General features: G+C 40.5%; 1 protein-coding gene across 1 annotated transcript in view; it reads right to left on the bottom strand.

Moving 5' to 3' along the window:
• LOC125463059 (cilia- and flagella-associated protein 54-like) overlaps nt 1–24,732 on the bottom strand; it is a 437,943-nt gene that overhangs the window by 322,329 nt on the left and 90,882 nt on the right. The window contains exons 16-20 of the mRNA XM_048553715.2: nt 24,604–24,707; nt 19,174–19,299; nt 14,605–14,776; nt 10,369–10,446; nt 5,404–5,525 (exon numbers count right to left, since the gene is read on the bottom strand). Of these exons, the coding sequence (XP_048409672.2) occupies nt 5,404–5,525; nt 10,369–10,446; nt 14,605–14,776; nt 19,174–19,299; nt 24,604–24,707 (602 nt within the window). The remainder of the gene's footprint in view (nt 1–5,403; nt 5,526–10,368; nt 10,447–14,604; nt 14,777–19,173; nt 19,300–24,603; nt 24,708–24,732) is intronic.

Here is a 24,732-nt window from a genome sequence, read left to right as displayed (position 1 = left end):
GTGATAGATATAGGACAGATGTCAGAGGTAGGTTCTTTACTCAGAGTAGTAAGGATGTGGAATGGTCTGTCTGCAACAGTAGTAGACTGGCCAATTTTAAGGGCATTTAAATGGTCACTGAATAAACGTATGGATGATAATGAAATAGTGCATGTTAGATGGGCTTCAGATTGGTTTCACAGGTCGGCGTAACATCGAGGACTGAAGAGCCTATACTGCGCTGTAATGTTCTATGTTCTATAACATTTAAAGCTACAGGTCAACTGTGAGGTAGTGGGATGAGTTGGTCAGTGCAGACTTATTAAGCTGAAGGGCCTCTGTGCTGTCTGGCTCAGTGACTCTGAGACCTGTATGCTGAAATTCTGGTTTTCAGTAATTATTTGAGTATTTTAAAGATCAACTGTCTCCATAGGTAAGAAAATGTGAACGTGTGAGCACAAGAACAAGGAACACGAGTGGGCCACTCGGCCATTCGAAGCTGATCAGATTTCAATCTCAGCTCTACATTCCTGAACATACCCAACAGACTAAAAACAAAATGAATAGAAAATGTTGGAAGGTAGTGAGCCAGGACCAGGCAGATGGGGCGAGGTTAGTTTGGGATTATGTTCGGCATGGGCTGGTTGGACCGAAGGGTCTGTTTTTGTGCTGTATTGCTCTATGATTCTATGAATCTTTCATTCCTTTGGCAATCAAGAATGTATAAACTTCAGCATTAAAAATATTTTTAAAATCTTTATGCCTTTTGAGGAAGGGAATTTCAAAGTCACAACCCTCAGAGAAAAAAATGCGTCCTCATCTGCTTTCAATGTGTGACTATTTATTTTTAAACTATAACCCCCTACCCTAGATTCTTCCACAAGAGGTAAAATCCTTTCAACATCACCCAGTAAACCCCTCTAAAAATCTTCAATTAAGCCACCTCTGACTCTCTAAACTCCAGTGAACAGACTAAGTCTGTCTAGCCTTTGCTCATAAGGCTGATAACAGGTATTAGATTTGCAAAAACAAAAGCAAAGTTGCTGGAAAAGCTCAGCAGGTCTGGCAGCATCTGTGAAGGAGAAAACAGAGTTAACGTTTCAGGTCCGCTGACCCTTCCTCAGAACTGATGGTAGCTGGGAAAACGTCAGCTTATATGTAGAAAATAGGGAGGTGGGTGGGGTAGGGATTAAGCAATAGGATAGAACCCAAAGAGAGAGAAAGACAGTTGGACAGACAAAGGAGTTCTTAACGATCAGGCTGGGAGGGTGAATAGTTGTTAATGGGGACTGTTAGTGACGAACAACAGGGGAGTTAAAAGAGAAGTTGTTGAGGGTGACGACAAGCTTAGCCACGCGAAGGAGGGTGGTGGTGTGTGGGGATAGTTCAGGTCTTTGCTCCAGGAAGAAGCGGAGAGCCCCAAAACCCTCCTGGTGGGGAATGGACATGTAAAGGGATTGCACATCCGTGGTAAATTGGAGGTGGCTGGAGCCAGTAAACTGAAAGCTTTGAAACCGGCGTAAGCTGTCTGATGAATCATGGATGTATGTGGTGACCTGCTGAGCTTTTCCAGCAACTCTGTTTTTGTTCTTGATTTACAGCATCCGCAGTTCTTTTGTATTTTATTAGATTAGCAAACCTTATCTCAATTGCTTCCAATGGATTAACATCTTTCCATAAGTAGTGATAGTACATTAAACAGTCTTCCAGAAATTGATTTATCAATGTCTGTATAACTGAAGTGCAACCCCCTCTCACTAAACCATAACATTAGTTTCCTGATGGCTTGCTGTACCTGAATACTAAACTTCTGTAATTCATGCACGAGAACACTCCAATCTCTCTGCATCTCAGAGCTCTGCAACCTCTCAGCATTTAGAAAATATGCTTTTTTATTCTTTCACACTTTCCCGCAATGTATTCCATTTGCCAGATCTTTGCCCATTTGCTTAACTTGTCTATATCCCTTTGCAGGCTTCTTATTTCCTCTTCACAACTCAGTTTCCAACCAGCTTTGGTTCATCAGCAAATTTAGCTACTATATCTTCAGTCCCTTCATCCAAATCAGTTATATAAATTGTGAAGAGTTGAGGCCATTCAAAACATCCTGCCAGCCCGAAGAAGACTCACTTATTCCTATTCTCTATTCCATGTTAGCCAGTCAAACTCCGGTCAATGTCAATATGTTACCCTCTACACTGTGAGCTCTTATCTTCCGTAATAAACTTATTGTTGCACCTTACCAAATATCTTCTGGAAATCCAACTACCATATATTCACTGGCTTCTCTTTTATCTACAGCAGAAATACTTCCTCAAAGAACTCCAATAAGGCTTTCCTTTTGACAAAGCCAAAGTGGTTTTGTCTGATTACCTTGAACACATCCATGTGCCCTGTAATGACATTTTTAATAACATCTTCTAATGTTATCCCTATGACACATGTTAAGTTAAATAATAGTTTTCTGCTTTTTGCCTCCTTCCATTGTTAATAAAAAGGTGCTAAATTTTCTGTTTTCAAATTTAAAGATACGTTCACTGAATCTAACAAGCTTTGGAAAAGTAAAACCATACATCAAATATTTTCACTTACTGCTTCTTTTAAGACTCTAAAATAAAATCCATCAGGGAACTTGTCAACTCACAACTGCAACAATATACTCAGTATTTCTTCCCTGATAACTGTAATTTTCTTGAGTTCCTTCCTCCCCCTCAATTCCAGATTCATAGCCATTTCTAGGATACTATTTGTAACCTCTCTAGTGAAGACCAGCTTCAAAATATCTGTCCAGTTCATCTGCCATCTGTTTATCGTCTGTTACTAACTCTCCAGACTCATTTTCCATCAGAGCAACACTTACTTTGTTAAGTCTTTTTTTAAACATCTAAAGAAACCTGTCCTATCTGTTTTGATATTTTCGGTTAACTTTCTCTCACACTAATTTTTTTCTCCTTAATAATCTTTTAGCAACTTTTTGCTGCTTTGTGTATTCTGTGCTATTGCCTGCCCTGCCACATGCCTTTCCAGAATTATGCCTTCTTTTGAGTTTGAGACTATCTTTGACTTTTTTTAGTTAACCACAGATGATTAGAATTTTTCCACCTCTTAGAATTTTTCTCATTTTCTGTAATGTATCTATACTACATTTTCCTGGAATATCCCCTTAAATTTGCTATTCCATCTCTGCTGACCAAGCCCTCAACCTAAAGTTCCAGTTCACTTTCACCAGGTCTGCTTTCATGCACTTCTATTGCAGCACAAACTACAGATGAACCGGTTCTGGAAAATTCTAAGTCATCCTCAAACTGTGTTTCTTCCCTCAAAAGGTTTCTAGAACCCAGCCTGATGAGTGAAATCTGCAATATGTTATTGGTCCAAAGGGAAACTTTCAAACATTTTCGCAGTGCATGCTGATGAGGTGCAGACTTTACTGCAGAATTTGGGAAATTTGTCCTTCGACTAGACCAGATGCCACGTTTGATAACTCAAAGTTAAGTACTTTGATGAAGCACCCATATTTAAAGAATGTTTCAAGGGCAAATAAAACACTACAAAAACTAAACCTGAAGAAATACGTGCCTAGATTCCCAGCCTTGGGAAACTGGAAGAATATGAAACTAAGATAACAAAGTGTTGAACTGGATGATGAAGGGTCTAGGCCAGAAACGTCAGCTTTTGTGCTCCTAAGATGCTGCCTAGCCTGCTGTGTTCATCCAGCTCAACTGTGTTGTCTCGAATTCTCCAGCATCTGCAGTTCCCATTATCTCAGAACGTGAAACTAGTTCTCTGTAACAAAGTTTCACGTGCTATTCTTCCTGATGGGCATCAAGGTGTTGCTGGTTTCATTATACGTATATATCTTTAATGGTAAGAATTGTTGTTGTTTAGCTTCGGAAGCGACAAAATAAATGTTATTACAAGAATTCCGGTTATGAGATGTGAAAGTTTACCACAGGGAACACACGTTTAAGATTTTGGACAAGTAACGCAGAGGGATGTGGGAAGAACTCTTTCTGCTCAGCAATTTGAAATCATCTGGAACATGCTGCTTACAATGATGAAAAGAGCAAAAATAGTCAATGATTTTAACAAGTAAACCAGAGGGCCCTTGAAAAAAAAAATGCTTGCAACATTCCAGGGATACAGTGAGATATAACGCTGACTGGACTACTCTGTGGAGAGCTGACACAGCCTTGAAGGAGTTGACTACTCTCCTCTGCTACAGGCAGTGAATAAGGTATTTTATTTAACAAATTTCAGAAGCACCTTGTACAATGGGTGTACTGAAGATATTATGTCCATTGAATGTTATGTAGACAATGGTACATTGTGAAATCATGCATACTTTACAAAAATACTAGTCAGAAAATCTATTTTGTCAGCGTGAAATAAAAGCAGGTGAGAAATAATATCATTTTAATCAAGGGGGTGGGTTTAAGTCATTAACTACCCCATTGTTTTACAATACAAAATGCACAAAGAAATTGGATGGGATCCTGGAAGAGGGTTTTCTCATAATGTCATGCTTTGTGTATAGTATGGACATTTTGTATTTAAGTTTTGATTGCACATAGAAAGTTTTTTTTAAAATTGTATTTAAGGAGGTAGAATAGAATATATTATTTGTGCATCACTTGAATATCAATTATTTTCAGGTGGCAGATATTAATGGGCAACCAACCTATTTTCATACGGCTAGAACAGGGTTCCTGCGGTTGCATACTCGTGAAGTTAATTGTTTCTTTCTGCAAGTACAAGCTTAGAGGTATTAAAACCAGTTCAAACAGAAAATCCTACCAGAAAAAATAGTAAGAAGGCTCAAGAATGCCCCCAATCCTGACCACCCCAATAGGTGTGTCATAGCATGACAACAGGTTGACTAAAATAACTATTGCAGAAGATAGTTGCAAATTGATATTTTGGCAAAGACCCCACCACAGGTTCTTTGATGTCTTAAGTATCCAGAGGAAAACACTCCCACATTCTGTAAGAAGTTTTATATATTTTGTGCTTGCTTACTAAAAAACTATGATGTTACATCAACATCCAGTCTGAAATTTAACAGTCATATGAAAAATTAATTGCATTCATACCCCATATTTCACATCCTGTGTCACAAAGTGTTCCACAGACAATGAGCTATTTCTTCGAACTGAAACCACCGCTGTTTTGCAGATTTGTCAGCTAGTTTAAACACAATTGATAATGGATGCTCAGCTAAAACAATTTTTTGATCATTGTTTCAACCTTGTTGTCAGTGACTAACAATGACCCTAGTTTTAATAACAAGATCGTATAACAATGGCATGCATTTGTGGTAACATCTGAAAATTACATTAATATTTTCTTAGTGCGTTTCAACAAAGTCAACAAAAAACTGACAAATGTTTAATGCTTTCTGGGTACAGTATTAGCTTTGATTACCTCGAGAAGTTGATATTTGGAAGACTGGTCCTGTTCCTTGCTGAACAGATACATCACTTTTTGAATTAGAAACATAGCCTTCAACATGTTGTTCTTTTTGACTTTCTTGATGATGTCTGCCTCTGATTGGACAAAATCAGATTGGACGATAAATGAAAAGGTACGACACAATAACTAAAAGCATTACTAATCCATTTTTTAAAATTTCAGAAGTATCCTGAATCTTATCTTGCATATTTTCTGCATATTCCATTAAAATAGATAAATAAACCTAGTATGATAGAATTATAATTTGGATATTTATACAAGATGAAGCAACATAACTTACATAGATAAGCTGCAGAGCTGGGCTGAGAGGTGGCAAATGGAGTTTAATGCAGACAAGTGTGAGGTGATGCACTTTGGTAGGAGTAACCGGAAGGCAAAGTACAGGGCTAATGGTAAGATTCTTAGCAGTGTAGATGAGCAGAGAGAGATCTCGGTGTCCATGTATACAGATCCTTGAAAGTTGCCACCCAGGTTGACAGGGCTGTTAAGAAGGTATACAGTGTTTTAGCTTTTATTAATAGAGGGATCGAGTTCTGGAACCAAGAGGTTATGGTGAACCTGTACAAAACTCTGGTGCGGTCGCACTTGGAGTATTGTGTACAGTTCTGGTCACCGCATTATAAGAAGGATGTGGAAGCTTTGGAAAGGGTGCAGAGGAGATTTACTAGGATGTTGCCTGGTATGGAGAGAAGGTCTTACGAGGAAAGGCTGAGGAACTTGAGGCTGTTTTCATTAGAGAGAAGAAGGTTGAGAGGTGACTTAATTGAAACATATAAAATAATCAGAGGGTTAGATAGGGTGGATAGGGAGAGCCTTTTTCCTAGGATGGTGACGGCGAGCACGAGGGGGCATAGCTTTAAATTAAGGGGTGAAAGATATAGGACTGATGTCAGATGTAGTTTCTTTACTCAGAGAGTAGTAAGGGAATGGAACACTTTGCCTGCAACGGTAGTAGATTCACCAACTTTAGGGACATTTAAGTCGTCATTGGACAAGCATATGGACGTACATGGAATAGTGTAGGTTAGATGGGCTTGAGATCGGTATGACAGGTCAGCACAACATCGAGGGCCGAAGGGCCTGTACTGTGCTGTAATGTTCTATGTTCTATGTTCTATAACTGAAAATAAAATGACTTTCAGTGTAAAAGGAAACAGTTAGCTCTATCAGACTTACATCAGCTCTCCATTAAGTAATCCAATCAGCCTATACCTTGCTGTATGCCTTGAGCATGATTGTTCAAGTGTCCTCTAATTTACTTGTTGGAATCACTGATCATGTCTGCTACTGCCACTTTCATGGGCAGCATGTTCCAAGTTATTTCGAATTGCTAGGTGAAAATGTTTTTTTCCTCCACATCCCTTAGCATTACTTGCACAAAAATGTTAAAGTCGTGTTCCCTGCAATAAATCTGCACATCTTCAGCAATCTCTTCTGCTCTAACAACAACCCCAGGATCCACAATACCTCATATCTATCAATCTGCAATGTAAACACTATTAAAAGTATTTTTTGTGTTTCATTATATGGTAATTGCCACTCTTGGTCTCATATTCTCCCTTTTTCTCTCTTCTTTTTGTCTTCACCTACCCCTTTAACTTATCTGTTTTGGTTTTTGCTTGATAAATTCAATTAGCGTGCATCATACAGCCTCTTTTTGTTGTTTTGTTATACGTTCTGCTTTCTTCATCACACTAAGAGCCCTGCTCTTATCCTATTGAAATTGGCCATCTTCCTGCTCCTCTGATGCTGCTTGGCCTGCTGTGTTCATCCAGCTCTACACCTGGTTATTCCAAAATAATGTTCTCCTTTTGACTGTTCCTTGCCCCCTTGAAAACTAGTTCAAAACTTACCTTATAATGATCACTCTTACCTTATAATGAGGTGTTGGTTTAAGTCCTTCACCAGCACCAATTCCAGCAATGCCTCCTTTTGCTCCTGACTAATAGCATGCTAATCATTATGTTCTGCTGAACACATCCAAGAACATTCTTCCCCTCACACTGTACTCTAGCATATCCTAATCAATAACTGGTTAACTTCAGAACCCAGTGTTAACATTCCAGAGTGCTTGCAAATCTTTGTTACTTCCCTGCAGATTTGCTCTTCTGTCACTTTGTCTCCATCACTCTCTCGCATTCATTCAAGGCTTATAATGTACCTCCATTAATGTGATCCCAACCTTTTTCATTCCAAGCAAATGAATTTTCTCAATAGAAACCAAAAGAACTACTGACACTGTAAATCTGGAACAAAAACACAAGTTGCTGGAAATCCCGCAGCAGATCTGGCAGCATCTGTGAAGAAAAGTCACAGCTAACATTTCAGGTCTGGTGATCCTTACTCAGACGGATGGTGGTGAGGAAAATGTCAGCTTATATGCAGAAAACAGGGTGGAGGAGGCAGTAAGGAGTAAAAGATCGGTCGGGATAGAGCCCAAAGGAAGAGAAGAACTGTTGGACAGACAAAGGTGTGGATAACGTTCTGGCTAGGAAAGTGAATAACTGTTAATGGAGACTATTAGTACCTAACAATAGGAAGTGCGTAATGGCAGGCTATGTGAAAACAAGGCCTGGTATGTGGGGTAGCGGGCTAGGTCATGGGAGAGTTCAAACCCTAAAATTATTGAACTCAAAATTGAGTTCAGAGGACTGCAGGATCCTCAAGCAGAAAATGAGGTCTTGTTCTTCAAGCTTGCACCAAGCTTCGCTGGTACACTGCTGCAAGTCAGAGACAGAGATGTTGGAACATGTTGGTGTGTTAAAATGGCAGGTAACTGGAGGCTCAGGGTCTATTCTGCAGGCAGAACGTAGATGTTCTGCGAAGTGGTCACTCAATCTATGCTTTGTTTCCCCAGTGTAGAGAAGACCACATTGTGAGCAGTGAATGCAGTAGACTAGATTGTGGGAAGTGCAGGTAAAGTGTTGCTTCACCTGGAAGGTATGTTTGGCACCTTGGATAATGGAGAGGAAGGAAGTAAATGGGTAGGCATTACCCCTTTGGAGGTTGCAGGGAAAAGGTCACGGGTCTGCTGGGGGATGGGTGGTGGCGGCGGTTGGGAATGAAGGAAGAGTGGAACAGGGTGTCTCTGCGGAAAGTGGATGGTCCAACCCATCTGCCGCACTTCTACCTTCACCCCCTCTCTTCCCTCCCGCAGCAGCGATAGGGTTCCCCTTGTCCTGACCTACCATCCCACCAGCATCTACACCCAGAAGATCATCAGCTGCCATTCTGCTACCTCCAGCGAGATGCTATCACCAGACACATACAGTCAGGGTCAGATATTTCCCTCCCTCCCTTGTCCGCCTTCCACAGGCATTGTTCCCTCTGGGACACCCTGGTCCACTCTCCCTTCATTCCCAACATGTCCCACAGCCCTACAAAACCTTCCCCTGCAACCAACAAAGTGTTACACCTGCCCACTTAACTCCTCCCTTCCCACTTTCCAAAGCCCCAACCATACTTTCCAGGTGAAGCAGCACTTCACCTGCACTTCCCACAATCTAGTCTACTGCATTCGCTGTTCACAATGTGGTCTCCTCTACATTGGAGAAACAAAGCATAGATTGGGTGACCACTTTGCAGAACATCCACATTCTGCCTGCAAAAAAGACCATAAGCTTCCAGTTGCTTGCCACTTTAACACACCAACTTGTCCCCTGGCCAACATCTCTGTCTCTGGATTGCAACAGTATACCAGCGAAGCATGGCAGAAGCTGGAAGAACAACACCTCATTTTCTGCCTGGGGACCCTGCAACCCTCTGGATTCAATACTGAGTTCAACAATTTTAGGGTCTGAACTCCCCATGTCCTAGTCCCCTACCCCGCACACCAGTCCTTATTTTCACATAGCCTGTCATTACACACTATATACTGTTAGTTATTAACAGTCTCCATTAACAGCTATTCACTCTCCTAGCCAGATTGTTATCCACTCCTTTATCTGTCCAACTACTCTTCTCTTTCTTTGGGCTCTATCCTGACCTATCGTTTACTCCTTTCCACTTCCCCACCCTATCTTCTGCATATAAACCGATATTTCCCTAGCTATCATCAATTTTGAGGAAGAGTCACCAGACCCAAAATGTTAACTCTGAGTTCTCTTCACAGATGCTGCCAGGCCTGCTGAGTTTTTCCAGCAACATGTTTTTGTTCATGTAATGACTTTACTCATCTGCTCAAGGACAATCCCTCTTTGCAACACCACATGCCTCTTAATAAGTACTGCCACCCTACCTCCCTTTTTTGCGTTCCCTATCTTTTCTAAATACTTTGTATTCGAGCTCCTACATCAAATGATTTGTCTCGGTTATAAGATTTGAGGTTTGGCTTAACTAGAGTACTGCTTCCTATTCTGGGCACTGCAATTTAAAAAGAATGTAAATGCTTAAGAGAGAGTGCAAAAGATTTAAGCAAATGGTTCCAGAAATGGGCAACATCAATTACTTATATAGCTTGGAGAAGCAAACGTTGGTGTCTTGAGAGAAGGGTTAGTGAAGATAAGATAGAAGCAGTCCAAATAATGAGAGGTTAGACAGAATGCAAGTAGGAAGAAATGGTTCCCATCAGCAGAGGGTCAAGAACCATATTCTCAGATGATTGGCAAAAATAACTAACTTTGGTCAGAATTTAGAATATATCAATATGGCAGTGGGTTACAGTCAATATTTGGAAATTCTAAAGCAGAATTGGATAAGAACCTGAAGGGAAAGAAATTTCAGGGCAACAGGATAAGAGCAGAGGAGTGGGACCAGCTTGGTTGCATTTGTAGAAAGTTGGCATGGACGCATTGAGCTGAACGTCCTGCTTCCATGAATCTGTAAATCCCATCACTTTTCCCCCTCACATTTTAAATCATTAAACTGCAACACAAATTATGTTTGAAGATTTCTGCATCCTATTCTGTTTCAACTTACCCTTTAAAATGGTAAAGCCATAGCTTGCATCACTCTTAATGGTTTCGTGGATGGTTGTGTTTTCAGAATTCAGTAGCTCTTTGGTGAGGAAAAAGTAAAAGGAAAAAATGATGGAATCAGAAATGTGTTTTTAAATTTCTGTGGTTTCTTTTGTCACTGATATTGATTTATTCACTCTTTTATCCCAGTGATTCAGGACTTCCATGCTTTAACATTCCATTATGGTTGTATATATACTTCAGCCAAATTTACTTAGCTTATTTTTTTTCCTTTCTCCCACTGCTCCTTTTTTTCTAGATATGTAAAACATGATCTTTGAAATAACTCCACAGGGGCCGGAACCCCATCACAAAGTCATCCGTTATTCGCACGTGGAGAGCCTTTGACACTGATTCAGCTCCCTCAGGGCCAGCTCTCAGACTGAACAGATCGTCTGACACTCTGTGTCAGCCAGGGGTCCCTGATTGGGGCTGTTAATTTGGTTCAATCAGGGAACTCATGTTTTATGAGGTCCATAAAAACTGAAGAACTGCGGATGCAGGAAATCAGAAACAAAAACAGAAGTTGCTGAAAAAGCTCACAGGTCTGGCTGCATCTGTGAAGAGAAATCAGAGTTAATGTTTCATGTTCTGAGGAAGGGTCACCAGACCCGAGACGCTAAATCTGATTTCTCTTCAGAGATGTTGCCGGACCTGCTGAGCTTTTTCCAGAAACTGCTGTACTATGAGGTCCACGTAGCTGACCTTGTTATAATCACTCCATCCCTCCCACTCTGAGTCCAATGACATTGGTGGGCTTTTTTTATTGTAGCTCCTCCTGACATGTTTTAGCATCAGGTCAGGCTCTTTCAACTCTGCCTCAGATACGGGTGACATGCAATACACAGTAGTCCATCTTTTGCACTCGGATTCACTCTCTTCTTCAGGCTACAAAGGCATTGAGGTGGTGATTTTCACCATGTCTATATCAGATTCCAAAGCATTTCAATGGTTGACAGAGAGGGAGAATCCACGGTTTCTGGATAAGTTGGAAAGCTTGTCGAGGAGCTAGGCACATTTTACTCACACACCATTTCTGTGTTTGCAGGTTGCATATGGTCCATGTGATTTTTCAAGACTATCACACCTACCTGAACTTCGTATGTCACAGGACCTGACCTCATGTTGATCATGTCTCTTCCACATGCAGGGCCATATCTATTGTTTCTACACAAAACTTTGTCCACTGAAGTAAACGGTCTCTCTCGCTTAGCATGTCTGGCACTGGCGTTCCTGATGCCATTTCACCCTCTTTCCCCCACAGCTTCTGGAAGATCACATTTCTCCCCATTAACATCTCTGCTGCAGCCATTCCTGTAGTTGCATGATGGATGATCCATTAGTCAATTAGGAATCAGGACAGTTTTGTATTGCAGAAGCAGTACACTGTTTCTTTCAGTCTGTCTTCAAAGTCTAGACTGCTCTTTCTGCCAGACCAATGGATGATGGATGGTATAGAGCTGTCCTTATATATTGAATATCATTCAACTTTAGGAAATGCTCAAGTTCCCTGCCAGTAAACAATGGCCTGTTATCCGTGACCAACATTTCCCTGAGTCCATGTATTGCAAAAGAAGCATGCAGTTTTTCATCATTCCTGTGTATCTTGAATGAACTATGTCCATCCAGCCACTTTGAGTGGCCATCCACAATGACTAAGAACGTCAAGCCCATGAAAGGACCTGCGTAGTTGACATGTAACTGAGTCCAGGGTTTATCCAGCTCTTCCCAAGAATGCGGGGTTGCCGCTGGCATTAAATTTTGTCCTTGTTGGCACTCTGGGCACTCCCCCACCAATGAAATTACATCTGCATCCAATCCTGGCCACCAGAAATAACTTCTTGTCAATATCTTCATTTTGGAAATCCCTGGATGACCCTGGTGGAGTTCAGTCAGTATCTGGCAGCGACCTTTACTTGGGACAATCACACTTGCTTCCCATAAAAATATGCCATCGTCTACAGCGATCTGGTCCCTCTGGGTCCAAAAAGGTTTCATTTGTAGTTGTAATGCCTCATTGGTTTCCCCCATTACCACCTGTTTCACTTTTGCCAGGACTGGATCTTTCTGCATCCAAAGTCTGATATTGTCAGCTATTACAGAAAGTATGTCCAGAAAATTTAACCCCATAACAGACCCTTCAACTGGCAGTGCTACCAGAAGTGGATCTGCTAGTGGGAGGTGGATCAATTCGTCCACACTTGCTACTTGGCCTCTGGAGTTCCACCTCAATTATATGCAATTAAGCATTGAGCCCACCACCGAATTCTGCCTGAAGCTTTGGGTGGCACCTCCTTGTCCTCTTTAAGGAGACTTAGCAGGAGTTTGTGGTCCATTATTATTACAAATTTACATCCGTAAAGGTATTAAAAACAAAGAGCAAAGAAAATTATAGCACAGGAACAGCCCCTTTGGTCCTCCAAGCCTGCACTGATCCAGATCTTCTATCTAAGCCTGTCGCCTATTTTCCAAGGATCTGTATCTCTCTGCTCCCTGCCCATTCATATATCTATCTAGATACATCCTAAATGATGCTCTAGTGCCCACCTCTACGGCCTCTGCTGGCAATGTGTTCCAGGCACCGACGAGCCTCTGCATAAAGAACTTTCCACGCTATCTCCCTTAAACTTTTCCCCTCTCACCTTGAAATCGTGACCCCTAGTAATTGAATCCCCCACTCTGGGAAAAGTCTTCTTGCTATCCACCCCAAACTCAGTCAGACTGATGAGAGTGTTCACTTCCATCAGAATACTCAGCAACTCATATGCTCCACTTGCTATGTTTTCCAACCATAAAGCCAGTTGTATTGCCTTGTATGAAGTCCAGTAGGGCTGCAACTAGTAGGCCCTTTTGCATAATTACATCATTAATCCCACATCCCAGGGGAGGTGATGGCATAGTGGTATTATTGCTGGATTGTTACTCCAGTTACCCAGGTAATGTTCTGAGAATCTGGGTTCAAATCCTGCCACAGCAGTTGGTCAAATTTGAATTCTATGTAAATCTGAAATGAAGAGTCTAATGATCACCAGGAAGCCATTGTCGATCAGGAAAAACCCATGTGGATCAGTGCAGGCTTGGAGGGCCAAAGGGCCTGTAATTTTCTTCGTTCTTTGAAAGTGTCATCCTTAATTGGTCTAGTCGACATATGACTCCATTACCACAGCAATGTGGAATTAGCCTCTGGGTAAGTAGAGATGGGCAATAAATGCTGGCCTAGTCAGTGACACCCTCATCACTGGAATGAATATTAAAAAAAACTGGTCTCTAAGCATTTAATTAGGGGACAAACCAAAGTCACATGCCTCAGCCTGTCAGCTTGACCCAGTCAAAAAATCCCAATACCGATTCCCCTATACACGAATTGCTGAGTGAAAATGATAGCATCTCAGAATTAGAGGTGGCTTACAGTCGTAACAGTCTTTAACCAAATCCATCAACATTTGAAAGATTTTAGTATCTAGTGCTTCAGGGAAAAATAGGCTCCTCATAACAGAAAAAGCTTTGAGTCCACAAGTTGTCTGGAGAATTACTCATCGCTTTCCGTCTGCCCCAATGTTGTTCGTCCAGAAAAACATTCTGTCCACGTACTGGGCCCAGTCTTCGACAACAGGGGTGAACAAGTCAAGCATTCCAAACAGTGGCACGCTGCAAGAAATGATTACCCCAACTCAAAGACAACTGGTGCAAGCGAATTTCATCATGAACATGCTTTACTCTCATTGTCACTGAAATAACTCTACAGAGGCCCATATCCCATCACCAAGTCATTCTTTATGTACACATTGAAAGCTCTTGCCTCTGGCACAGCCTCATCAGAGTCAGTACACTGATTGTCAGAACTCTGACACTCCTATTTTTATCTGTCAGCCACGGCTTCCTGATTGGACCAGATTTACAGCCCTAATCAAGGAACTCATATACAATGAAGTCCAGCTGGCTGATTTTATTACAATCACTACACTTTGACCTTCTTCTGAGCAATGAACTTATGTTCTATTGTTAAAGAACATTTGTAGAATCATTTGAATGTTTCAGTGACTGACCAACTTAGTACTCAACTGCAAAAGTTAAACTTATGATCTATCAAGATAGGTTTCATTCCAAGTCTCATCTTGTCTAGTATTACCATCACCTGGGATCACTGTACTATTAAATTCTTAAAGGATTATGTATTGTAAGAGGTTTAATAACTAACCATTACTCATTTTGAGAAATTTAAATGCCACTCTGTAATAAACCTGAATAAGCTCCAGATGTAAATCCACAATAAAACTTTGGAGAGGTGTTGTTTTATAAGAATCTTTTTGTGGAATATCTTCTTCCTGTTCATCTGGTTGGATATTTGAATGAAAACTCCTCAACTCTACCTGTAACAAAGACAAAACAAATTCAGCACCCAATACAAGTTAACAAAGAATTAATTGCGTTGAGATTGATTTTTGTATCTTTTTGGAGAAATACTCAATTTCCAGATGCAAAGGATCAGGAACTCATTTCATCAAGTCTCTGAACACCTTCATGCTGAAATTGAGAGGCAGAGCAGGGTAAGTAACATGAAGGTCAGTTTGAAAGCATATTGCTTTGGCAGAATACTTAACTTTGGAATTTGATTAAAACTCAACAGCATTAGTGACAACAGCAGACGAAATCCAATACTCCATTTGACATTCCTATGATCAGCTAAACTTGGACGCTAGCTTTTTGGGATTCAAGCATGAGGATCCCAAATTCCAGGAGTCAAGGCGTAAGGGAAATTAGCTGGACACTAGGTTCCAGTATAATGATCCCTGGCTGAGAAACTAGGGTGTACTTGCACTCAGTGGAGAAGAGGTGGATTCCATGACAGAGACAGTCTCCTTATGGACTGGCCCAAGAGCAAACTAAAAGAAATTGACTAACTTATCATTCTCACCTGTTTTGATCTTGGAACTGCAGATTATCATTTTGGCCTGACAGAGAGTTTACAACAGCTTTGCTGCACAGGTTTTTGATTAAAATTGCAGTTGTACCCCATGTTGTCACCAGATCTACATCAATATCTTTCAATAAGGAGCTCAATGACTTCCAGCAGCAATGAAGTTGTTTAAATTGCAACCAATGGAAAGAAAGAAGGAACAGCATAGATAAATAAGTGAGGCTGTTTTAGCTGTACGTCGTCCCGTTTCCACCAGGCACAGAGATTTAAAGTCATCTCTTAAAATTCATCCTGAATTTATGTGCATTGACGGTATCTCGAATATTTTGAGAAGGTAGATTTAAGATGGTATTTCAAATACTGCAAAGAAGGCAAGTATCCCGTCACCAAGTCACCCCTTATTTGCACGTCCCTAGTACTTGACCTGATCTAGCTAGCACAGTGCCACCTCCTAGAGTGACCAGAAACTCTGACACTCCAGTTTAGATCTGTCAATCAGGACTCTCTGAGTGGACCAGGTTAAAAACCCCAGTCAGGGAGCTCCTATTCTATGAGATCCACCTGGCTGACCTCATTCCAATCACTACAGTTTTCAGTAACCTTAAAGAGAAAATGTGTAGTTCGGTTTGTGGATGAGATTGTAGACTTGCTCACCAAGTCAGTATGTTTGATTACAGACGTTTTGTCACTTTGCTAGGTAAGATCGTCAGTGCGCCTCCAGTGAAGTTTTGGTGTTCTGGCCCTTTTGTTATTTATATGCCTTGGTTTGCTGAGGTAGTTGGCATCACTTCCAGTTTTGTTTTTCAATGGCTTGTATATCAGGTCAAGTTCAGTGTATTTGTTGATGAAGTTCCTGCTGAAATGCCAGGCCTCCAAGAATTCTCTGAAATGTCTCTGTTTGGCTCGTGCTGTTATGGACATGTTGTCCCAGTCAAATTCGTGTCCTTCTTTGCCCATGTGTATTGAGACCAGTGACAATTGGTCATGTCTCTTGGTGGCTTTTTGGTGTTCATGTATCCTTATTGTCAGTTTTCTTCCAGTTTGGCCTATGTAATGTTTCTCACAGGCCTTGCACGGTATTTTGTATATTATGTTAGTTTTATTGGTTGCAGGTATGAGATCCTTTATGTTTGTCAGTAGCTGCCGCAGGGCGGTTGTTGGTTTGTGGGCTACCCTGAAACGTAAGGGACTGAGTAGTCTGGTGGTCATCTTTGATATGTCTCTGGTGTACGGTAGGGTGACCAGTTGTGTTTTCTTGGCGTGTCTGTCCCGGAGGTAACAGAGGATTGTGCTTTTTGGGTATCCATTCCCTTTAAAAACCATGTATAAGTGCTCCTGTTCTGCATTGTGCAATTCTGGGTTGCTGCAGTGTATTATGGCTTGTTTGAATAATGTCCTGATGCAGCTCCATTTATAGGTGTTGGGGTGGTTGCTGGTGTAATTAACTATCTGGTCCGTATGTGTGGTCTTTCTGTATACACTAGTCTGGAGTTCCCCATTATTCTTACATTCCACCATTATGTCTAGGAAGGGTAGTCAGTTATTGTTCTTTTCTTCTTTTGTGAATTTTATTCCAGTCAGGATGTTGTTTATGTGTTAGTGGATTTCTCCTAATCTTGTGCAATTGATAATCACAAAGGTGTCATCTACATAGCGGGCCCAGAGTCTGGGTTGGGTAGTGGGTAGCGCTGTCCATTCTAACCTTTGCATTACCACTTCTGCTATCAGTCCTAATATTGGGGATCCCATTGATGTTCTCACTACCAGGCACACCAACATACAGACTAGCCAAAGAACTACAACAGAAGCTGACATACTTAGTAGACAAGATAACAAACTGTGAAGGTGGATGAACACAGCAGGCCAAACAGCATCTCAGGAGCACAAAAGCTGACGTTTCGGGCCTAGACACTTCATCTGATGAAGGGTCTAGGCCCGAAACGTCAGCTTTTGTGCTCCTGAGATGCTGCTTGGCCTGCTGTGTTCATCCAGCTTCACACTTTGTTATCTTGGATTCTCCAGCATCTGCAGTTCCCATTACCTCGGATCATATAATTAGTAGACAACACTGCCCATTCCATCCACTCCTCCCAAGAATTTCTCAACGTCATCAAGGACACCAGAATAGAAGAGGAAAGATAATGATATCCTTAGACATAACAGCACTATTTAAATCTATAAACAGCAACCTAGCCAAAGAGACAATTACCACACTGCTGGATGAATCAGGAAGGCAGGCGGGCAGGTAGTGAGACAATGGGTCTGAGGGGGACCCCTGGCTTGTGCAGCTTAGATCGTCCATATAAGTAACAACATCAAGACACCAGCATCAGCAAAGACAGCACCTTGAAACTGCTGGATCTGTGCCTCACAACCCACTTCACTGCCAATGACTACATATTCAAACAAACCAACAGAACAGCAATGGGATCCCCAACATTGGGACTGATTGTAAAAGCAGTAATGCAAAGGTTACAACAAAGAGCCCTCCCTACTATCCAAGCCAAACTGTAGGTCCACTATGTAGATGATACCTTCATGATTACCAAATGCACAAGGCTGGAAGGAACCTACCGACACACCGTCCGCAGTTCTTTAGGTTCACTGAGGAATGTGATTTGGCCGTGTAAACATGTTTTAGCAAAACTTGGTCAAACACCATGAGTGACAGTGAAATTAATGTCAGTGGACAAGATGAAAGATTGGAATGGAAATCTCGTCGAAGAGAGGAGCAGAACATCTTCAAGGTCGGCATGCCTAGAAGAGATGTGGCAGTGAGTTAAATAGCAAATACAAACCCAAAGAACTGCGGATGCTGTAAATCAGGAACAAAGGCAGAAGTTGCTGGAAGAGCCCTGTGCAGCAACTGTGAAGAAAAAATCAGAGTTAGTGTTTCGGGTCCGGTGACCCTTCGTCAGAACTGCTCCATAATAGCCAAACTGACATATGTCTGGGACTTCCTGGAGGCCTGGCATTTCAACCAAAACTCCATCAACAAACACATCGAACTAAATCCAACAGACAAACCACTGAAAAACAGAACCAGAAGTGATGCTAACCACCCCAGCAAACCGTGGCATATAAACATCAAGCAGGAGAGAACACCAATGTTTCACTGGAGACGCATTGATGATGTTACCTAGCAAGGTGATGAAATGTCTGCAATCAAACACAATGCCTTGGCGAGCAAGTCTATGACCCCATTCAGTAACCTTTTTGAACAGACACTATTTTCTTAGCTAGTCTGCACAGCCTGCTCATTTTATATGATCATGGCCGATCAAAAACTTCAATGCCTTTTACCTATATCATTCCCCTGACTTTTCATGCCATTGATAGTCAAAAATTAGTCAAAAACTGAGCTACCACATCCCTCTGGGATAGGGAACTCCAAAGATTCACCACTCATTCTGAAAGGCTCTTTTACAATAATATCAGGCCATTTTCATTACATTAGATCCAAAATAGTCTGTCCTCTAGTCAACTTTCAACTAGCTGTTCTGGAAAACCATCCCTGAGACACGCCAGAAACTTGTCCTCCACATCTTTAGTGCTCAGTTGGTTTACCCAGACTACATGCAAATTGCAGTCATCTATGATTGCTGCATTGCATATGCTACAAACTTCACTTTCTTGTCTCCTGATTAGCACCATGCCCAAAACAACCCTACAATTTTGTAGCCTATAAATAACTCTAACTGTGTCTGCTGCTCCTTCTTGTTTCTTAGCTCCACCCAAACAGATTCCACACATTCTTCCAATCTGAGATCGTCCTTTATTAATGTACTCATCCCATCTTGTGTAACAGCCATAGCACTCATCATTCAAATTATCTGGTAGTTTATTTACCTTTATATGGCTATTATCAATCAAGGATTTTTCTGTTGGAACAGTTGCTGAGCGAGCTGTGCAAATGCTATCCAAAGCTTTCTCAAGCATTTTACATGCAAGATCAAGTTGTTCAGCTGGGTGTTTCTGAAAAAGTAACAATATAGTATATAGCAGTTAAAGCTTTATGTTTCCATATAAAGAGGAAATATTAATAAATTCTAACTTTTACATGTTACATTTCCAGAATTTATAAAACATAACAAAACTTTGGTTGAAATCAGCTGCAGATTTTTCTGGAAGTTTAAGTTCAAAAATGAAACAAAATAATCAGAAAACTTCTGTCTTATTTAACAAATCTGACAAACTCTAGCAAATCTAGTAACACACGTTCTCTGTTCTTTTAGATGTTGTATGCAACCAGCACTCCCCACTTTGTAAATCGACTGCACTTCTCAGCATGCGGATTGGTATCATGGATGTTATTCACACACAGCCCATGTCTTATCTAAATGCATTGTGGAAACTGGAAATCATGGAAATCCTTTGAATGCTGAATCTATACTATCAAAAGAGTGGCTACATATGCAAGATGGCATAGACCAAGGCTTTCAGATAATGGACTAGCGGCCTGAGAGGAAGTAGTGGAATTCAGAACAGAAATCCAATATCCCTACCTCTGGAGGTAGTGGCAAGAAGTAGTAGAAGTTAATTCCAGAAGTATCACTTATTGAACAAGGATGCAGTGAAGGAAAAAGTTTAATGACGTGAACTGTCAAGGTGAGTCACACCTTATTCAGATGCTCTTTCCAACCAGTTTCAGCAATAGTTTCATCCACTGTTTAATTCATGACACCTGCAGCACTCATTAACCAACAATCTCTAACAATCAGAACTCAACAATGACCTTCAGATGCTTTAACATAGACAGAAATTGCTGGAAAGGCTCAGCATGTCTGGAAATACCTGTGGAGAGAAATCAAATATAAAATTTCGGGTCCATTGACCTTTCTTCAGAATCCAGGTGTATATTAAGTGTACATTCAAGTATTTTTTAATCCTGGTTATGGATCCCTCAACCCAGGAGAATAGGGTCTTCCTATTCATACTCTCTGGACACCCACATAATTTTACAATGCAATTAAATCTTCTCTCAGTCTCTTGTACTCCAAAAGAAAAAGCCCAACTTTATCTAAGTTAACAAGGTGTAGAGCTTTATGAACACAGCAGGCCAAGCAGCATCTAATGCTGCTTGGCCTGCTGTGTTCATCCAGCTCTACACTTTGTTATCTCAGATTCTCTAGCATCGGCAGTTCCTACTATTTCTGAGCCAACTTTATCTATTCTTTCCTTTTTGCAAAATTCTCTGGTCTGGTCAACGAATTTGTAAATCTCTTACTGTACCATCTCTAATACAATCTCATATTTCCTATACATAGACCAGAACTTTCTTAAGTTCTTCACCCTTGAGCATTCAGCTCTGTTGCAAGCCTTACTCCCACCACTACTGGTTTAAACATATCTAAAGCTATCAAACTACGACAGCCATATCAACCAAACGTGACATATGGAACTCACTGACACATTTCCTTCCTTCTTGCATGAGAAGATGGAACATAATTTTGGACCGTAACAAAAAATAGAAGAAAATCACATCAGAAATAACACTCATTGTTCATAGGGGAAGAAAATTCCAAAGATTTACAACTCTCTAAACAAATAAATTTCTCAGTCTTAAATAATTAATCCCTTAATCTAAGGCTATGAGTCCTAGCGTCTGCAATTGATACTTGCAGTATCCCATTAGTTCCAACTTGAACATGTCCTACTTAATGCTTTGCTTTCTGTCTGTCAATCAATTTTCAACCTGTATCATGACAGCCCAATTCTCAACACAATCCGTTACATCCAATCCTGTTCGTCTTTATCTTATGTTATAACTTTTTATGGGACATCAGTTTACTCTACTTAATCACTGTACTCTCCTTGACTGCAGCATTTTCCCTTGACTGATGCCAAACTAACTGTTCTGACTTTCTCTGTTTCCTTTCTTTTCTCTGTTTTCCTATTCTCCTGAGTCATAGAGTCATAGAGAACTACTGCACAGAACAAGGCCTTTCAGGCCATCATGTCCACAGCAGTCAAAAACAACCACCTATTTCTTATAACACTAGTGCTACACTTGTTAACTTCCAATCTGCTTGGATTGTTGAATGGCTCTTTTTGTCCCTTCATTCACAGGGTGTGAGCATTGTGGCCAGGCCAGTGTGTACTGCCCATCCTCAACTGCTGAAAATTTGAAGTCACATGTAGGCCAGACTGGTAAGGGCAGCAGATTTCTTTCCCTAAAGGAAATTAGTGAACCAGACGGGATATTTTTTACAAAAATTGGCAATGGTTACATGGTCACCATTAGGCCAGCTCTTTATTCTGATTTTCATTGAATTTGACTTAGTCTACCTGCAATGGACATATGAACTCAAGTCCCCAGAGCATTGGCTGAGATTCTAGATTGCTAATCCAGTGACATTATCACTACACACGACCTTCCCTTGGACAATTTTGGAAGATTACAGCCAACAAGTCCACTACCAGCTATGCTACCTCTTACCCACTAACTACCCACTATCAATATTCATTTTATTAAAGTGTAACATTCTTCTTTGGGCTGCCCCACATTACTTTCAGACTTCATGTGAAATTATTCTAAATATTCTAATCCATTGGACTTTTCACTGTGAGATTATTTTCTATGCCTTCATTACACAATGCAAGATATAAAAAAGAACTTTATTCCTGTTTGCTTTCATGACGTATTGACCTGGAAAATATTGTGAGTGCATTCTACAAACTTGTCCTCTATACTATTTTGCTAATTTGATATGTCCAATCCCTGTGATATTAAAGATCCCACAATTACTGCATTATCCCTGCGTACAGCCTCAATGTATAGTTGTAGATGGCCTGTAAATTGGTCCTACTCATAATATTTAGCTTTATTCTCTCCCATACTGATTCTTCTCACTAGTCTACTCATAAAGCATCCTTTCTCACTACTGTACTCAAGTCATTTTTATTATTAAAGACCACCATGACCCCATTTTTACCATTCTGCCACTTTTTACAAAATGTGAAGTGTTCTGAAAAGTTTTCATTTACTTCTTTGCCAGAAACCTTTCTTTTGGCATTATTCATTGACGCACTATTACTGTTAAACACAACTCAAATTGCTGCACTTGACTGTTATTTACTGTTTGCTCTTGGTATTAATTACTTTCATCTTCAGATTTCAAAATTGACCCTTTCTGACCGCTTCCCAACAACCTTTTAGTTTAGAGCGCTATCCACAGCCCTAGTTATTCAGTTGACCAGAATCCTAAACCCATCCTGGTTAAAGAAGAACCTATTCTAAAAGTACAGCTCCCTCATTCCCCAGTCTTCATGTCAGTACCCTATGCATTGAAACCATTTTTTCAATCACATACTTAACTCTCTGACCTGCATGACTCTATCGATTACCATGCTTTCACTTCTGATTATTAATTCGGACCCAAATTTCTAAGATGGGAGCACTCACTATGTATATGTTCACCAGGACCGAATGCTCTTCACAAACTCCTATCTGCTGCACTTACAGCACACCATGCCACTTCTATCCTTCTTCTAATTTGATTACTTAAGACTTTTATTCACTTGATTATTTTACTTTTACTAACTAATTTAAAAACCTTTGCAGGCTGTGCAAACTATTAGCGGTGAAGTGATTGATAATGAGGTCATCACATGCCCAGTTCTTCACTCACACCACTCTCCCTCATCAATCAATCTCTTCAGACTGAGAACCCCAAGGGTATATGCATGAACTTCTTCCTTTCTCCTCTCCCCTCAACATAACCCAACTCTTCATCTTTTTACATTTCTTTATCCAAGAAATGGAACCTGCCTGAATAATAAAGTAAACAAAAGAAGAAGACAGACATGATGAAGCAACATCTTCACTCACAGCAACTGGACACCAACAACTGATACTGTATATTTTAGAAGCTCGAAGGGTTTTCAGGAGGCTATTGAGAGTGAAATTCGTCCCAGTCAGGGCAATGACAGTACACATGACCTACAACATCAAGCAATGTCTGTACAGTCAATAGTACCATGTGCCATGTGGAACCTTATCCTAAGCGAACTCTTATGCTGAAAACATCTAGTAATTTGCCTGGTTGTAGGATGAAATATAATGAGGCTGCCTCTCTTTGTACAAAGAACACCACTGTTTGCTGCCACACAGCTGCGTACAGCAAATTGCAAGATGGTTTCTAAGGTGTGCAATAGCCGCCTGGAGTTTAGAATTACAATCTCTTTAAGGAAGCAAAGGTGAGTTTTGTATTGGTCTTTGCTGAACTTTAGGTATAAAAATTGCTTCCAAAAGAAATACGTTGTGGATATGATGTCTTGTAAGAGAATCTTCTCCTCTCCTACTCCCTCTTCTAGCAGTTTGCAAAGCCTCCCTTCTTTCTCTTAATTATGCTTAATTCCAACAAGGTGGCCTACCATGTTCAGATATACTTGGAAGCAACAAGCTTGTAAACCATCCAAAAACACATCAGCAGCAGCAAGTCCACTCCCTGGAAATTGTGAAAACTCAAGACAATTACAGGAAAGCTTCAAAAACAAGTAGATTTGCAGCAGCAGGCTGAAGAGATATTTCTACAAATAACCAATAGTCAGTTCATGATCCATTTATAGCAGTACAAATGGGAAACAAAGGGATCTTGAAGTAGAAACACATCAAGACAATGCAAACACAAGCCAAGCAGCAGGCTTTTACTTTTAGAAAATTAAAAGGCGTAGAAGTCATAATACAACTGTATTGAATCTTGGTTAGATCACATTTGCTGTATACAATTTTGGTCACCATATTAAAAAATGTAGAGGCAGTGAAGATGTAAAGAGATCATTCATGAAGAATGTTGCTAGATATGTTGATATATACATATCAGGAATGACAGGCTGGGTCTCTTTCCTCTTATTTCAGGTAATAATTATATTTTATCCAATACTTACCCATTTGATGAGCTCTGCCTATTTAAGCCAAAATTGGGATTTCAAGCTATTTTGTTTGACTCTATAGTTGTCTTAATAATAAGATCTTGCATTTAACTGTACAACAATCAGGTCAGACAATTGCTAAAACATTCCCTGTTGTACATAATTTAAGGTTCACCTTTTTGGTTTTATTGTTCACTACATAAGTTAGGCAGATCACAAACACCAGTACACACCCAATGAATGGGAAATGCATTCATATAACCTTTTAGGAAATAAAAGCTCTGTTCCTTATCAAGAATGAAAGGACAGAGAACTGACATTACATCAAAATGGAGGTAATTTGGGCACTTTATCATTCTTACTTCTTTCATATTATTCTGTTTACAACTTTATAAAATAACTCACCACTAACACTTTGGTTGGAGTACAATGTTCTGTTTTCATTGATATTGCTGGAGTTTGTGAAGATGTAGCTGTGTCAGTTTGAGTCTCCCGTGTAGCAATATCCCCTACAAAAGCAAATATTGAAATTGA

The sequence above is a fragment of the Stegostoma tigrinum genome, chromosome 25 (assembly GCF_030684315.1).
Source record: "Stegostoma tigrinum isolate sSteTig4 chromosome 25, sSteTig4.hap1, whole genome shotgun sequence".
Classification (NCBI taxonomy): domain Eukaryota; kingdom Metazoa; phylum Chordata; class Chondrichthyes; order Orectolobiformes; family Stegostomatidae; genus Stegostoma; species Stegostoma tigrinum.
Note: the sequence above shows the minus strand (reverse complement) of the source record. Positions and strands in the feature narration are given on the sequence as shown.